The sequence below is a fragment of the Carassius auratus genome, chromosome 42 (genome assembly GCF_003368295.1).
Source record: "Carassius auratus strain Wakin chromosome 42, ASM336829v1, whole genome shotgun sequence".
NCBI classification, from domain to species: domain Eukaryota; kingdom Metazoa; phylum Chordata; class Actinopteri; order Cypriniformes; family Cyprinidae; genus Carassius; species Carassius auratus.
In genome coordinates, this window is record NC_039284.1 from 16912188 (window position 1) to 16928881 (window position 16694).

Below are 16694 nucleotides of genomic sequence, written 5' to 3' on the forward strand. Positions count from 1 at the left end.
TGATTGCACTCAAATTGAATGTTCTGTCATAAGGTATCTCCAAAAATGCTGCAGTGCTAACAGGCAATACTAACCCTGTGCATTAAACAACAATGCAAAAAAAAAAAAAAGTTTAATAAAATACTTCTGAGAAAATATCTGAACTTATACTGTTATCAAATTAACAAACAGTAACTTATTAGTTAGTTGTGCATTTGTTTCAGTTATAATCACCCACACATAACAATTATTTTAAATATGATTCACATGACACTTTTTTTTTGTACTGGAGGTGTCAAACTCAGTTTCTGTAGTGTCACACCCCTGCAGAGTTTAGATTCAAGGTTCAATAGAGGGTAAGTTCACCCAAAAATCTAAATTATGTCATTAATAACTCATGTTCCAAACCCGTGAGACCTCCATTCATCTTCGGAACACAGTTTAAGATATTTTAGATTTAGTCTGAGAGCTCTCAGTCTCTTCATTAAAACTGTGTGCACTGTATACTTTACATGTCCAGAAAGGTTAGAAAAACTGAGAGGGTCAGTTAGAATTTTTTGAATCATCAAAAATACATTTTGGTCCAAAAATAGCAAAAACTAGAGTTAAAAACACAGCAGTTTGTGATATCCGGTTCGTGAACGAATCCTTAGATGAAACCGGATCTTCTTGAACCAGTTCACCAAATCAAACTGAATCGTTTGAAACGGTTCGTGTCTCCAATAAGCATTAATTAAGCCCCAGAACCCCACCCCTTGATGTCTACCCAGCTGGTCGATGCCAGGACTTCTGTGGACACCGAGCTAATCCGTGTCCTGTCCAAGGCCGTCGAGGAACTCGGGCTGGAGTGGTCTGCGCCTGAGAAGCCCTCATACAGCCGACTAGATGAGTGGTTCTTGCCGGGACACTTCCAGGCCCCTTCCCAGAGGGCGGCACCTTTCTTCCCTGAGGTCCATGAAGAGCTCACAAAGTCATGATGTGCTCCTTACCCTGCCCTCCTCAAAACATCTGCCTCTCACACCCTCACTGCGGTTGATGGCGTGGGGCAGAAGGGCCATGAGAAGATCCCTCCAGTAGATGAAGTCGTGGCTGCACACCTGTGTCCGCCAGCTGCCATTGGATGGAACTCTAAGGTGACCCTCCCATCCAAACCATGCCGGACGACTTTGGTTCTCGTGGGACAAGCTTACGCCTCAGCTGGCCAGGCTGCTTCAGCACTGCACTCCATGGCGGTGCTTCAAGTGTACCAGGCCAAGCTACTCCACACCTGGATGGAGGGGCATATAAGGATTTGATAGGAGAAAACAACCAGCTGTTAAAAATACAGATGCAAAACAGAAAGAAAATTAAAGGGTATTTACAGATGAATTGTGATAAAGGCATGGTTAGCTTTAGAAAAAAGAAAACAAACATGGAAGATAAAACCAGGTTTGAGGAAGGATTAGAAAAAAATTGGAGAAAAGATAGAAGCACAAGTAGAAGCTATGGAAGAAGAAATAGAAGAGAAAATCAAAGAATCCAGAAAAAAAGATACAAGAGGTAAATAAATTAGAAAGAGCGATAAGTAAGTTGTTTGACAGTAATGAGGATGTGCATGAAGGAAATGAGTTATTTGATAGCAGAAAATGGGCACAGGGCAGAGAAAAGGGGATGCTCAGACCACTGGCTGCACAACTCCCAATTTTAATCAATGGTGAGCAGGGACAGTATGTCCCCTGGGCTTCACAGGACCTTGAGGGGCTAGTCAATCATCTCCTAGATATTCACGAGGGGGCTGGAATGTGGATCAGGGTGTTTGAGGAAGAAACTATGTGCAAACTTTTGGCTGTAGGAGACATTAGAGCTTTGGTGGCTAAAATTGTAGGAGTGGCAAAGATGGATGAAATTCTTCAAACAACTACTCTAGACAGAGCAGTGAACTCTCATAATATGGATGTAATTGTTTTTTGAAGTATTGAAAAAGTGAAAAGGTGGAAGCAAGAAACTGACGGGGATCCAGAAAGAGACCCATTAATGGCAACATTGTTTAGCCCACTTACAGCAGTCCTTCCAAACGCACACCTTATCCCTGTGCCCATAATTACTGTTTAAACTCAACAGACAGGACCAATGGGATGGAGAAAAAAAACATACAGCAAGGCCAGAGAGGAAGAGGCAAACCTTACCACACACTTGGTCCTCCAAGTGTGTGCTGGGCATATGGAACAGCCCGGACATAATAAAAATGACTATCCCACCTATCCAACAGTAATAGTAACCTCAGGGTGGAAGGGGAGCGAGCTGGCAACAGACTAACCAAGGTCCAGTACAGGGCCCAGTAAACCCTTGGGGAGGATTACAATACAGGCTATTAGGGGTGCCCAGAGAATCCTACAGGGGAGAGTCAGCTTCCAATTTTAACAACTAAAGCTGATAAAGAGCCTTTTATGCATATTAAAATAGAAGAAAAAAATACACCCATGATGTTAGACACAGGTGCTTTTTATACCTGTTTAAATGTAAAATATGCTTCACATCTCCCCTTGTCCGGAAAATTTACAAAGACAATAGGATTCTCAGGAAAAATGCAATTAATTCCAATAACAGCTCCTGTGTGTCTACAAACAAAAGATTGGACATTTGGACTTTCCGGTATCGAATCAGACTTCTATCAATTTGTTAGGAAGGGATGCAATCTGTAAATTAGGGCTACACATTGGGTGCTCTCTAGAAGGAATATAAATTGATGCAATAAGAACAGAAACAAAAATTGTAGTTGCAGAGCCAAAAGCAAATGTCTATTGGATAGGACAGATAGAACAAGATGTGAGACAGACTTGTTAATTGGGGAAAGTTTATTGAAGCACAGATTCCTCAAACACAGCTATCAAAATCAGAATTTCAATGCACAAAGATAAATTATATCACAAGAAGGATGAAAAATAGAACAAAAATGGCAAGAATCAAAAGGACAGGAGATTGAGATTGTCTCCCAGTACATCATAATAGGTAAACAGGGAGCAGCTTTAAATATACCAGATGGTGAATTTGTAAAAAAATGGTTCAGTGTAACTAATTCTTTCCCACATATTGCAGAATATGTAGGACGAAATTGGGAAGCAAAAGATTTAGGACCAATGATGAAAAAGACTTACATATAGTAATAAACATTAGAACTTTTGCCATCTGAAGTTCCAAACCCGCAGACGTTACTGATGAAGTGTCATTAAAGGGGGGGGGGGAAATACTCAATTTCCTGTTAATCTTGAGTACCTATAGAGTAGTACTGCATCCTTCATAACTCCAGAAAGTCTTTAGTTTTATTATATTCATAAGAGAAAGATAGTCTGTACCGATTTTTCCTGGAAAAACACGACCGGCTGGAGGCGTGACGTGTGGGCGGAGCTAAAGAATCACTAGCGCCAGTAGGCTTTTGCGTTGAGAGCATGTGGAAGCTGTGACATTACCGTGAGGAAAAAAAACATCCAAAACAAACCATGGCTTACAGTCAGATTCAGCGTATATTTATGATCCAGAATCAGATCCAGAGGCTGAAATTTAACGAGAGCAGCAGCAGCAACGACTACAGCAGGACGTCTCTATGTGGTATGTACTGAAACTGTATATATTTGCTTAGCGGTTTTGGAAAATGACTAAGTTCCACTTTATGTCGTCTTTTTTTTTTTTTTTTTTTTTAAAGCTGTACATGTGGAAAGTGCAGTTTGATGACAACATCGCATGTTGTTTACCTGATGTGCTTAATCGCCGATAGCTAAGTTAACAACACAGAGATATTTGAAGCAGTTTTACTCACCGCATGCGGTTCCAACACACGATCGTGACCCTTTTTCGTTGGGACTGCATTATCCTTAAGAAATAAACAATGTGCAAATCCGGCATCAAACTGGGCCTTGTTTGTAAAACAAGCATCTTCGAAATGCAGGGAACAAACACAAACACTTGTACAACTCCGTTGATGCTCTGTAAAAATAAACTCCATCCACTGGTCCCTTAATGCTGTTTCTCTTTTGGTAATCTGTGCAGGGTTGTCTTGCCCTGGCAACCAAAAACACACTTCTTTTGTGACTTTTCGCGACACTCTCGCTCTGATCAGTGAATGTCTGTGCTCTCAGTGCTGTGCTATACGGGAGCGCGCGCTCTTCCGTCAGAAGTGCGTCAGGACCCATATAAGGAAATTCCGCTCCATCTAACGTCACACAGAGCCATACTCGAAAAAAACTTTCCGAAACTTGTGACAAACCGGAAGGAGTATTTTTGGAACAGAAATACTCCTTCAAACGTACAACTTAATTTTTGAAACTTTGTCCATGTTTAGCATGGGAATCCAACTCTTTAACAGTGTAAAAAACTCAGTATGCATGAAATAGCATTTCACCCCCCCTTTAAGGGAATGCTGGTTTGTGTGTGTGTGACAGCTAGGCACACAGAATAAAAACAAATAGATTGATTAAGGTAACTTACAACTGTTCTGTGCTAATTTTACCTGAGGATATCAGCAGGGTGATCAGGTTGATTCTCCGCAGCATCTTGTTTGGCAAAAAAGAGTCTGAACACAATGAGACTGAAAACTCTCTGCGTGTTTTAGGTATTTGGTTACACTCTTTTTGAAACAGTTTTTAACCAGAAACCACAGACAAAGAGAGACCAGTAGCACCCTCAACATGTGAAGATGATGTACACTCACTCCTGGCATTACTTCTTCTTTTTTTACATCCTGTATGTAATCCTCAGTGTGCCATTTGTAAAAAGAAATCTGAGGGTGGATGTTTTTTATGCTTGAAAAAAAAATCTCACACCAAAATAAATAAATAAATAAATTGGTTGTTCACTTTTGAAAATAGAATAATGAGCCACATACCTGTACATATTCGGTGATGTCTATTTTTTGATCACAGGGCTTTGTTTTTGTTTATGTGACAATATCATGATGTCAGATAGTACTAAATATGACTACACTCAATCTCCAAAAATGCTGCAGTACTACCAGGCAAAATTAACTGTGCATTAAACAACAATGGTAAAAAAAAGTTTAATAAAAAATACTTTTGACAAAATATCTTATCTTATACTATGTTATCACATTAACAAACAGTCAGTAACTTATTAATTAGTTGTGCAATTGTTTCAGTTATAATAACCCACACATAACAATAATTTTAAATATGATTCACATGACACTTTTTTTTGTACTGAAGGTGTCAAACTCGGTTTGTGTAGTGTCACACCCCTGCAGAGTTTAGATTCAAGCTTCATTAAGTCTATCTGATCTGGCTAATCAAGTCCTTCAGACTTATTTGAAAACTACAGGCCTTTCGTTGATGCATATAAATGCATTTCAGTTATGTTGATAGAAACTTCAATTTCTTTTAAAGCCTTTCAGTAATTATGGCCTTTATGACCCTTCATACTGTACTGTATGTTTTTGTTAGACTAAAAAGAACCAACTCATTAGAATCCTTCCTTCTGTAATTGGACTCAACTGTGGTTCTGATAATGAAGTGTTTTGCTTGAAACTATTTCAGAATTCAGTAGAATTCACATAGGAAAACAATTAAAAGATCCGAGCATCATTGGGTTTAGTTATTTTGTGTGTGTGTGTGTTTTAAAACATCATCCTCTCTTTGTTAGAGAGTAATAAAACCTAATCCTCACAGGTCCAAATGACCTGGAGCATTTAAATGACACTTCTTTATTTGGTCAGGAGAGCTCATATCAATATACTTTGATAAAATATCTTTATCTATAGGTTTTTTTTGGGGGGATCGATTTAAATTCTATTTACCATTACATTCTGTGTTTTATAATGAAAATAAGCATATTCGTTTACATTGTTTCACAAAAACAAAAAAGTTCTATTTTATTATGTATTTATCATGCATTGGGTCTGATGCCCTCTTGTGGAAAATAAATGATATTACTTGCATTTTTGGGGCAGTCGTGGCCTAAAGGTTAGAGAGTTGGACTTGTAACCCACAGTCATGGGTTTGAGTCTCAGGTCTGGCAGGAACTGAATGACCAGAACTCTCTTCCACCTTCAGTACCACGACTGAGGAGAGACTTGGATGGGTGAAATGCAGAGCAAAAATATATTTGGCCACACTAGAGGGGCCTAAAGGATCTCTATGGAGATTTAAACAGAGCAAATCAACTGGAATATGGAAACATAGTTCAGTTTGATACAATTGTAATTTTTATGCATTCAGATATATAATCATTTTTTTTTTTTTTTTTTTTACATATTGTACAAAAGTCTATACATACAATTATGATGTATTTATACAACAGTTATTTCTGGTCCTTGAATCTGGGAATAAGAGAAAGTGTTTGTGAATTTTGCTGCATCTTATCATAAATATTTCAAATTACTTAGAGTGATGACAAATTTGTTTTTCATGCCTCATTTTTATTATATAGATGCATGCAGTCACATGGTAAGCTTGCAGTGGCAGCATCTTGCGGTGTCTCACAGGAAAAGCTGTTTGAGAAGCTCATTTGCACAGAATTTGAATTGCTGGATGTGTCACCAGCCACCTAAACAAATTAATAATGATCTCTGAACTTGACTTATTGTGTCCAGTAATGTTTGTAGTTCTTCTTGTACTTTATGAGAGGCTGTCAGTCTTTGACAGTCTTGATGATCTTTCTGCAAATCATCTTTATTGCTGATGATTTGCAAAATGCAAGAAATGATGAGTTTGAAATATGGTGTTGATGTACCAAGAAACAGACCAGTAAAATATGAATTCAAGAATACTCTATTTGTAAAAATATCTCCAAAACTTGAAAAAGCGCAAAATCTGGTGACAAAACATGTTTTATTTTTCCACACACATTTTACAGCTCAATGCAAAAAGCAAAACAAAAAAACATACAAAACAGATGGTCTAAACTTGAGAGTACATGATAATTTCGCAAAAAAACTATTATATACTGAAGCACTATTCTCACACTTTTATCTCTAGTGCACTCTAGCTCTAGTGCAGAATTTCACCAACTTTTACAGCTAAAGCAAGCGCTTAAGGGCTTTCACACTTGAAATAGTTAAGGGATAGTTCACCCAAAATTAATCACCCTCCAGTTTTTGGTCCAAACCTGTATGAGTTTCGTTCTTTTGTTGAACATTAGATGTATACTGCTTTTTTGGTTAAAAAAAGAAGACATTATTTTAAAAAAAATATGCTTTCAACTTTCCATTTAATGAATTGAGACATTCAATCTTTTTTACAAAATGATTCAAATTTCATAAAATTATCCTGTGCAACTCGTTCGGTATTTCAGGTGTTCTTAAGGCATACGGTACCAAGATAGCACACGCACGTCTGCCAGATGTCTGTTAAAGATCTCTTCATCTGGAAAGCATCTGCTGTGTACAAACATCTGATAGACATCTTTAAGATGTCAGTTTTACATTCATTCTAAATCATAAGCATCTTCAGATAAAAAATCTATTTGACCCCTGAAATGAAAAAAAAAAAAACGTCCTAGACGTATTGCAGATGAGCAAACAATCTAAAAAAATGCATCTTGCGGATGTAAAGGCAGATGTCAAACAGACATCTCCGTGACGAACGTGTGCTATCAGGATAGGGTTTGCCAAGAAACAAATTAAAAAAGTAATCTATTATTAAGTGAAAATCTCCAGTTATCGCATTCATGCATTTGTATGAGTGCACAGCTGTTTGTGTCGGTATGCATAGAAAATGTGCAAAGAGCGATCTCTCTATAATCACTAAAAGCAGTCATTCTCTTCAGTTCACTGCAATCTCACAATGTTCCGTTAATCAACAATCAATCAATTTGCTGCTTTCCAGAAACACAAATAGTCGTACACATTGGATTGTTTGCCAAATATGTTTTGCCAATATCAGATGTTTTCCCCTGATTCCCTGGGGTTTATATTACTGTCTACATAACATTCTAACACCACATCGTTTCAAAAAGTGGTTCTAACTCATTTTCTCAATTATAAGTGTGAAACATTCCTTTCCCTGGGTTTAAAAATTGGGTTTAGAATGACAGTAACTCAGGGTTAAGTACAGTGTGAAAAGCCCTTTAGAAACAAACAAATAAAAAAGCATTTTTTTCAATTTATCAAGGATTCCTTAAGGTCATTAACTCTATTCCTTTTTCTTGCAAACACGAATGTTAATACAGATGGTTTTGGCGTCATCAGTAGTTGAAAGTTCTTCGATCAGAGTGCCCATGTACTTGTTCACAAACTTCCTACACAGTGATTTCAGGAAGCCAATCCGATCACAGATATTTTCAAGCTTCTTTTTTACTTCATCCTGTAGGAAAGTGACGAGCAGAGTCAACATTAAGCCATTGTTCTAACACGAATCTGTTTAGTAAAGCATATGAAACAATAGGCTACTGTTACCAACCGCAGTTGTCCCATTGGAGATTCGTTTTTTCAGCTTCCCCATGGCCCACTTGCAAGCCCAGCACAATCCAGGGAGTTGTTCTGTTTGTATCTCACCCTATTAAGAGAACAGATACAGAGTCAATAGTTTAGATACAGTATGACGATTAGAATCTAGCAGTTCAAAACGAACATGAAGACTAGCTGTTTGGAAACCATTTCCAAGCTCAACTGCTTCTTGTAAAACGCTCTTTTTCAGTATATGACAAAGATCTGACCTGACATGATCGATTGCATAATCAGACTGATTAATCAGCTGACAGGTAATTGTGTTATTTTATTGGTCAATTTATTATTGTAAATTTTTCCACTTTTGCATAAAATGATCACGTAGTTTTTCCATTTTCAAATAGCAGTTTGTGAATTTTTAACACAAGTCATGGAAAACAATTCTTGAAAAACAATGGAAATTAATGCAACTTCTATATTAAAAATACATTTTTGAGCACCAATTATAGATATAATACACAATCTGGTTAAAGCAGTTCACTGTGCTTCTCTACAAGTGAACATAAAATGGGATCATGATGAACGTTCATGATAAATGAAGTTAAGAACTCACTGAGCTTTCTTCAAGTTGATTTCCAATAGATTCTTTTATGTGCATTTCCCAGTGAAGAGCACAAGCTGTGAGGAAAAATGCACAAACAATGTGAGAAATTAATATAATGCATGACTTTAGTTAAACATTGAGAATATGATATGTATATTTTGGTCACTGGTTTTAGTATGACCAGCACTGAACTTAATCCGGTCCAAATCGGTCTATGCTGGGTTTTGTGTGTGAGTGAGTGTGTGTGTGAGTGTATGTGCCAGCTTGGCATACATAATAAAAACAAATATATTGATAAAGGTAACTAAGAACTGTTCTGTGCTAATTTTACCTGAGGATATCAGCAGGGTGATCAGGACGATTCTCTGCAGCATCTTGTTTGGCAAAAAGAGTCTGAACACAATGAGACTGAAAACTCTCTGCGTGTTGTAGGTCTTCGGTTAAACTCTTTCTAAAACAGTTTTTAACCAGAAACCACAGACAAAGAGAGACCAGTAGCACCCTCAACATGTGAAGATGATGTACACTCACTCCTGGCATTACTTCTTCTTTTGTATGTAATCCCTAGTGTGCCATTTGTGAAAAATCAGAGGGCGGGTGTTTTTAAATGTTTATTTTTTTTTTTTTTTGCTTGAAAATAAAACTCAAACCACAATTTTTAATTTCTAGGAATGCAATAAAAAAATTCTATATAATTATATAGAATTCAGTTGTTAGTTACCTTTATCAATCTATTTATTTTTATTCTGTGTGACAAGCTGGCACATTCACTCACACACACACACACAAACACACACGCATAAAAACCCAGCATAGACCGTATACAAAATAGACAATATACAAACTATATATTGTACTTGACGTTTGCAAATAGAATAATGAGCCACATAACTGTACATATTCAGTGATTATTTTTGATCACAGGGTTTATGTGAAAATATCATGATGTCAGATAGTAATAAATATGATTGCACTCAAATTGAATGTTCTGTCATAAGGTATCTCCAAAAATGCTGCAGTAATACCAGGCAATACTAACCCTAATGCAATACAATAACTGCCATTAACTGTGCATTAAACAACAATGCTAAACATTTTCTTTTATAAAATACATCTGTCAAAATATCTTATCTTATACTATGTTATCACATTAACAAACAGTCAGTTACTTATTAGTTAGTTGTGCAATTGTTTCAGTTATAATAACCCACATATATGTCACACCCCTGCAGAGTTTAGATTCAAGCTTCATTAAGTGTATCTGATCTGGCTAATCAAGTCCTTCAGATTTTTATTTTATTTTTCTGATGCCCTCTTGTGGAAAATAAATGATATTACTTGCATTTTTGGGGCAGTCGTGGCCTAAAGGTTAGAGAGTTGGACTTGTAACCCACAGTCATGGGTTTGAGTCTCAGGTCTGGCAGGAACTGAATGACCAGCACTCTCTTCCACCTTCAGTGCCACGACTGAGGAGAGACTTGGATGGGTGAAATATATTTGGCCATGAGGGGCCTAAAGGATCTCTATGGAGATTTTATACAGATCAAATCAACTGGAATATGGAAAAATAGTTCGATTTGATACAATTATAATTTTTATGCATTTATGCATATATATTTTTTACATTTTGTTTATACATACAATTACAGTATGATGTATTTATACAACAACTATTTCTGGTCCTTGAATCTGATTGGCTGAGAGCTTTTTGTTGTGTTACATTCAGATTCAATCTTGCGTTCATATTTACGGTCATGTTCTTCAAAGAAATGTTTGCAAAAAAAAACTTTCAAGTTTTGAACCATTAACTGACTGCATGATAGTCCTACAAAAGCATATTTTCATGTCTGATCAGGGCCATAACCACCACAGACACTGAGTGAGACAAGTACCTACAATAATTAATCGGCAAACTTTTTTTCCAAATTTGGCCATTTTGAGTGAGATGAAAGTTGTGTGTGTGAATAACACATGTCTCTCTCTACAGTGAACAAGTTTATTGTGTCGTATTGTTTCTGTAAAATATAATGTAGCAATTCAGTATTAAAGCTATTTTATTAATTTAAGTCATGGTGCATTTCTTTGCTCCTGGACAGGGCCAGATTTACATCGTATCGTGACAGTCAAAAACTTTTTTAGCCAACTTCCTTATTAATAGGCTTATATAATATTACCACCCAAGCAAAAGTAATCTGTGGAAACTGTTAATAACCGTCGCTCCCTATACGCAGACTATGTGGTTTGCATTAAAACAGACCTAAGCCATCAATAGCTTTTAAAATGCATTATATAAAAAACAATGAAGCAATAATGATTGGTTAATAACACTGTTAAAAAAACATGATGTAGTAACACTAAACAAACTATTTATGTACAGTACATAACATGTTATTACAAATACCTGCAAAGGGAGCCAAAGGCCATGTACAGTAATTGCTGCTGCTAGACTTCACAATCTAATCCTTGTCTAGGCTGTTGGCCAAACCTTTAATTCAACTATTCACTTATTCTTTCATTTAAGGCCACCTTTTTACGATAGATGAAACAGCCTCTACAATTTTATGTGGACATCACAAACCTTTTATCATAGTAAAAGTACTTAATTTTCTTTTGCATGATTTCTGTGTGCTTGAGACTATAAAATAAATTAGTCATAATAGTCACACCATTTATCTTCTGTGATACCATTGTGTAACCACTAGATGGCTGTTTAGCAATATCTAAACATATAAACATGGCTGTGCGTTTCCTAGTGGCTGGGAAAGTTGGATTCCAACATAATTACTTACTTTAATTTGGATATATATTTAAACATAATTAAAAACATATTAAATCAAAGCTGTATTATTATTTTTTTTTATATATATTTGAAGGTTGATGGTTTATATATTTGAAGGTTGATTTATATATTTGATGGTTTTTCATGTTTATCAAATATGGACACATAGAAAGCATTTTGTTGCTCATACTTGCTTCCTATAATAGATTGATCAGTTTAATAATCAGAATCACTACCAAAATTTAAAAATTTACAATTGAAAAATGGACAAATTCAGATTTATGTAGCTTTATTGGTTTAGTAAAAAGGTTTTTAAAAAGTATAGCACTCTGATACTTTAAAGCTGAGTATTGCCACATAACATAATTTTGAATGTAATGTTTAACATCAGATTAATGGTGTATGCAGATTATATGATATATGAAATTTCTATGTAAAGTCAAATCAATCCAATAATGTTAACACCAACTCACAAGTATGAACACATGGGAGTCTAGTATAATGGTACACAACTTATAAAGTATATTAATTAAGTTATTGTATACTTATTTTAAATGTAGACTATATGTACATAAAAAGTACCATTCTGGCAGCGAGAACGATCCGGAACGAAATGAAGATTAATGTTTTGAGATATGATGTGTTTACTGAACCAATCGGAATAAAAGAAAAATGGAGAGTCAGTGAAAGCCTCATGTGATTGGCTACAAGAAGGTGGTGGACCCGCCCTCCCTCTCACACTTGCAAAACTCAGTTTGAGAGAAAATCGTGAAAAAATTGTAAGCACATTATTATTATTATTATTATTATTATTATTTCAGGAACTTGCCCCACGTGCACAACAAGTCATTTAGACATTTTTTTTACACAAACAGATTGGTTCTATGCAGTCAATCCATTCTGCAGTTCTTTAAACTGTTGTTTTTGCTTGCAAATCACTGTTCACAGGCTTGCAGTGCTTTTGACCGTATTTTAGCGAAAACAATGAGCCAAAAGTGTAAGTGCGGAAAAATGGAAGTTATAAGAATGCAGATCATATTTATTTAACTTTAGCATGAAGCTGCAGTTTCACCAAACTTGAATTACACTTATGAGTAACAGTAAAATGCTGCATATAATTTTTCTTACACTTGAAACACGATTTACACCTTTACAAAGCTTCTCTTGTGCATGCAAATTTAATTTAAGCTTACAGTTTTATGTACATTTCCACAACTCTACCTTGCATATAAAAAATCTTTTTGCCATTCATTTACCTTCATACCACCCAGGTTTAATCGCCAGTGTCTTGTCAGCTTGGATAAATAAATTGTCAATTTTTTGTGAATTTTGCTTTTGTATCCAGCCAGTGGTTTTATTGGTAAAGATCTACACTGATAACAGAATGGTTGTAGGTTCAAACCACAAAACAGTGATTAACTTGACTCATGATGTTCAAACTCAAAAGGAAATTTGATGGTACATTCCCTCTAGGTTTACTGACAATTCAGACATAAGCTATTTCTTTCTGAGCATCTCAAAAATTGCTATGGGTAAATGGGTAATTTACATTACATTCAGTTTTTGACAAGTAACCAATTATATTGTTGTGAAAAAGGAAAGTGCTTGTACAGTATATATTGCCAGATTATATTATGGGGTTGATTTCAAATTTACTCAGAACAATGAAAAAATGTTGACATTGTTTTTCCTGTCAAAATTGTTTATTTTATCGTATAGCTACATGTTGTCACATCATAATCTTGCAGTAGCAGATCTTGCTGTATCTCACACAAAAAGCTGTTTGAAAAGCTCATTATGGCTAATGCATTTATTAAATTCATCAAATATGATTCTTAAAATGTTATAAGCTCATTAACTCCATGCCTATTTCTTGCAAACACCAATGTTAGCACAGATGGTTCTGGCATCATCAGTAGTTGAAAGTTCTTCAACCAGAGTGTCCATGTACTGGTTCACTAACTTCCTACACATTGACTTTAGGAAGCCGATCTCATCACAGACCACCCCCAGCTTATTTTTAATGTCGTCCTGTAGGCAATTAAGTCATTAGTCTCACATTAATTTATTAAAGCTTATAAAAAAGTACTGATACTGACCGGAGTTGCTCCGTTGGAGATCTGTTTTTTCAGTTTCTTCATCACCCACTTGCAAGCCCAGCACTTTCCAGGGAGTTGTTCTGTTTCTATCTCACCCTAATATATCAATATATGGCAGTATTTTAGTATCAATAGTTTCATATGACATTTAGAATCGAATTAGCAGTTCAAAGTGGACACGACTAGCTGTTTGAAAATTATTTTCTAGCTTATGCATCTTGCAAACACTCTTGAAGTTTCATTTCAGTATATGACAAAGATCTTACCTCTATAGATCGGGATCTATGCATAAGACAGTGATGAATCAGCTGACAGTCATATTATTGTTTGGCCAATTAAATAGACAGTTGTAAATTCTACCATCACCTAAACAGATCATGTAGTTTTCCAGTTTTCAAATAACAGTGTGAATTTTGATGTGTAAAATAATAATTTATCTAAATTAGTTAATTTTGTGTAAATGCTATTTGTTATCATTAGTGCTGTCAAACAATTAATCACGATTAATCGCATACAAACTAAAAGTATATATACATGCATGTGTGTGTATTTATACAAAATAAAGGATGAGGAGGATGAGGCAGTATAAGAATCCATTTGCAGTTTATTAAGTTTATTAGGGAAAGATCTTATAGACCGAGTCGTTAAGCCAGGCAGAGAGTCAGTACCATAATAGCAGTCCGATCTTTCAACATGCACATTACAAGGGGAATCCAAAAGGCAGACACAAGTAGGCAGGCAGATAGGTCAAACACAAACATCAGTCCAATCAGGCAGTAAATACAATGGAGCAATTCAAGAAGCAAGAACGTGAAAACAGGCAGTCAGAATAGTCACTAGGAAACCGGTTGGTAAGGCAGGTAAACTAGCAATACTTTGCAAAAGTATGAACACGCTGCCTTGTGTTAAATGAAATGATTGTAGAAGCAGAGGGAGCGGTGAACAGTCAGTACTCAGGTGAAGGCTGCCTCTGCTGGCCTGGTGTTACATATACACAGTACACATGCATACTATATTATATAAACAAAAACTTGTTTTGGATGCGATTAATCACAATTAATCGTTTGACATAACTAAAGTTATCGCAGTCAAGAAAAGCTCATGGTAAACGATGTTAAGGATGACTCACAGAGCTTTCTTCAAATTCATTTCCAATGGAATCTTCTTTGTGCATTTCCCAGTGAAGGGCACAAACTGTAAGAAAAAATGCATGATATATGTGGCAAATAATGTGGCCATTTAATATAGCACATCGGTTTAGTTAAACAGCGAGAATGTGAAATGTATACTTTAGGTACATTCAAGCTGGTTTTAGCATGACCAGCATTGCACATCAATGAACTTGAGCCGGTCCAAACCAGTCTATACAGTCATTTCAAGCTAGGCACACAAAATTAAGATAAATAGATGGATAAAGATAAAAAACAACTGATCTGTGCTAGTTATACCTGAGGATGTCAGCAGGGTGATCAGGACGATTCTCCGCAGCATCTTGTTTGGCAAAAGAGTCTGAACACAATGAGACTGAAAACTCTCTTGTTTGCTGAGGGTCTTTGAAGACACTCTTATTAAAACACCTCTATTTTTAGAAGAAACCACAGACACTGTGAAGTGAGGACCAGTTAGTTTGAAACTTTCTTTGAAATATTGCATTTGAAAAGGGTTGCCCTAATGCCACCCAACTAGAAGGATCCTCAAATAATTAAGCCTTAATTTAGAAAGATAAATCATTTTAACTCACTCTTTTCTTATTGCCTCAACTTTCAAGAAGAGAGTTTCTTTAGCTTGCATATTGCAGGGCGTCTGATGGTTTTCACACTAAACCACACGTTGAGCTGTTCAGAATAGAATCAAGAACTGCTTCCTCATTTCTAATTCTCAAACTGTTATAATTTTAAAAGTCCTTCATGAATTGATGTGACATTGTGGAATTCAAATTCAGAAATGTCCTATGACTTCTAGAAATATCACTTCTGAAAAGAGAGGCAGTCTGCACCCCACCTAAATCGGTGTAACTCTTACAACCAAACTATCCAATAATTGGTGTTAACTTTACATTTTACATCAATACTAAACAAAGTTTAATTTCATTTTTATTTTAAAAATACTTAAAAAATACTTGCCCCATATCATCACCTTTAGAGTCTTTCATTCTGTAATCAGGAAACACTGTACGTGCTTAATTTATGTCACAGAATGTTGCTTATCGGAGCTCATGAAGGCAAAATTAGGAAAATGGTATTTAATCCAACTACACAAGGAACACAGAGAAACAGGTTTGCAACACATCCAAAACACAATGTTAGACAGGACCCTGAACTCAAGAAACATGGGAATATACTAAACCAAATGAAGGGGAATTCCCAAGACTGGGAAACTAGGTCAAGCAAGGCGCTGAAGACAAAAAAAAAAAAAAACCCTGGCTAACTGAGACTTGTCATGGCACTTGTATACTATTGTTGTTCTCTTGTTGACCTGACTGCTTCTATTGTTCTCATTTGTAAGTCGCTTAAATGATTCAATGTAAATGTAAATCAAACCCTGCCATTCAAATGCAGCAAATGTATCTATGCTGACGATCTGTGTTTGACAACTGAGTAGAAGGCATTTCCAGACATTGAAACTAATTTAGAAAAGGCCCTATCAGAGATGTCTGCATATTATCAGGAAAACCACCTCAAGAAAAATCCGAGTAAAACCCAACTTGGCAGCTTCCATCTCAATAACAAACAGTTAAAGAGAGAGCTGGAAATAATATGGGTTGAACTAGAACTGGAAAACCATCCTTACCCAGTCTACCTTGGGGTCACTTTAGATCGTACGCTGTCCTATAGAGAGCATATCATCAGACTGAAATCAAAG

At 36.0% G+C, this 16694-nt stretch overlaps 2 protein-coding genes across 2 annotated transcripts; both read right to left on the bottom strand.

Moving 5' to 3' along the window:
- Positions 1–6775: 6775 nt before the first annotated feature.
- LOC113060900 (antimicrobial peptide NK-lysin-like) lies at positions 6776–9465 on the bottom strand. The gene is made up of 4 exons (XM_026230159.1): positions 9286–9465; positions 8964–9028; positions 8364–8459; positions 6776–8267 (listed from the first exon to the last, which is right to left on the bottom strand). Exons 1-4 carry the CDS (start codon positions 9326–9328, stop codon positions 8097–8099), a joined length of 375 nt encoding a protein of 124 aa, XP_026085944.1. The 5' UTR covers positions 9329–9465; the 3' UTR covers positions 6776–8096.
- Positions 9466–12804: 3339 nt separating this feature from the next.
- Positions 12805–15391, bottom strand: LOC113060902 (pulmonary surfactant-associated protein B-like). The gene is made up of 4 exons (XM_026230162.1): positions 15281–15391; positions 14962–15026; positions 13833–13928; positions 12805–13764 (listed from the first exon to the last, which is right to left on the bottom strand). The coding sequence occupies exons 1-4, from the start codon at positions 15321–15323 to the stop codon at positions 13600–13602; spliced, it is 369 nt and encodes a 122-aa protein (XP_026085947.1). The 5' UTR covers positions 15324–15391; the 3' UTR covers positions 12805–13599.
- Between the last annotated feature and the right edge of the window lie 1303 nt (positions 15392–16694).

Excerpts from the sequence above, each read along its gene's own strand:
- LOC113060902 (XM_026230162.1), bottom strand. The coding sequence starts at position 15,323 with ATGCTGCGGAGAATCGTCCTGATCACCCTGCTGACATCCTCAG. Across the intron at positions 15,027-15,280 it reads CACCCTGCTGACATCCTCAG|TTTGTGCCCTTCACTGGGAA; the intron begins GTATAACTAGCA and ends TTTTTCTTACAG. Across the intron at positions 13,929-14,961 it reads ATGAATTTGAAGAAAGCTCT|GGTGAGATAGAAACAGAACA; the intron begins GTGAGTCATCCT and ends TTGATATATTAG.
- LOC113060900 (XM_026230159.1), bottom strand. The coding sequence starts at position 9,328 with ATGCTGCAGAGAATCGTCCTGATCACCCTGCTGATATCCTCAG. Across the intron at positions 9,029-9,285 it reads CACCCTGCTGATATCCTCAG|CTTGTGCTCTTCACTGGGAA; the intron begins GTAAAATTAGCA and ends TTTTCCTCACAG. Across the intron at positions 8,268-8,363 it reads TCTCCAATGGGACAACTGCG|GATGAAGTAAAAAAGAAGCT; the intron begins GTTGGTAACAGT and ends ACTTTCCTACAG.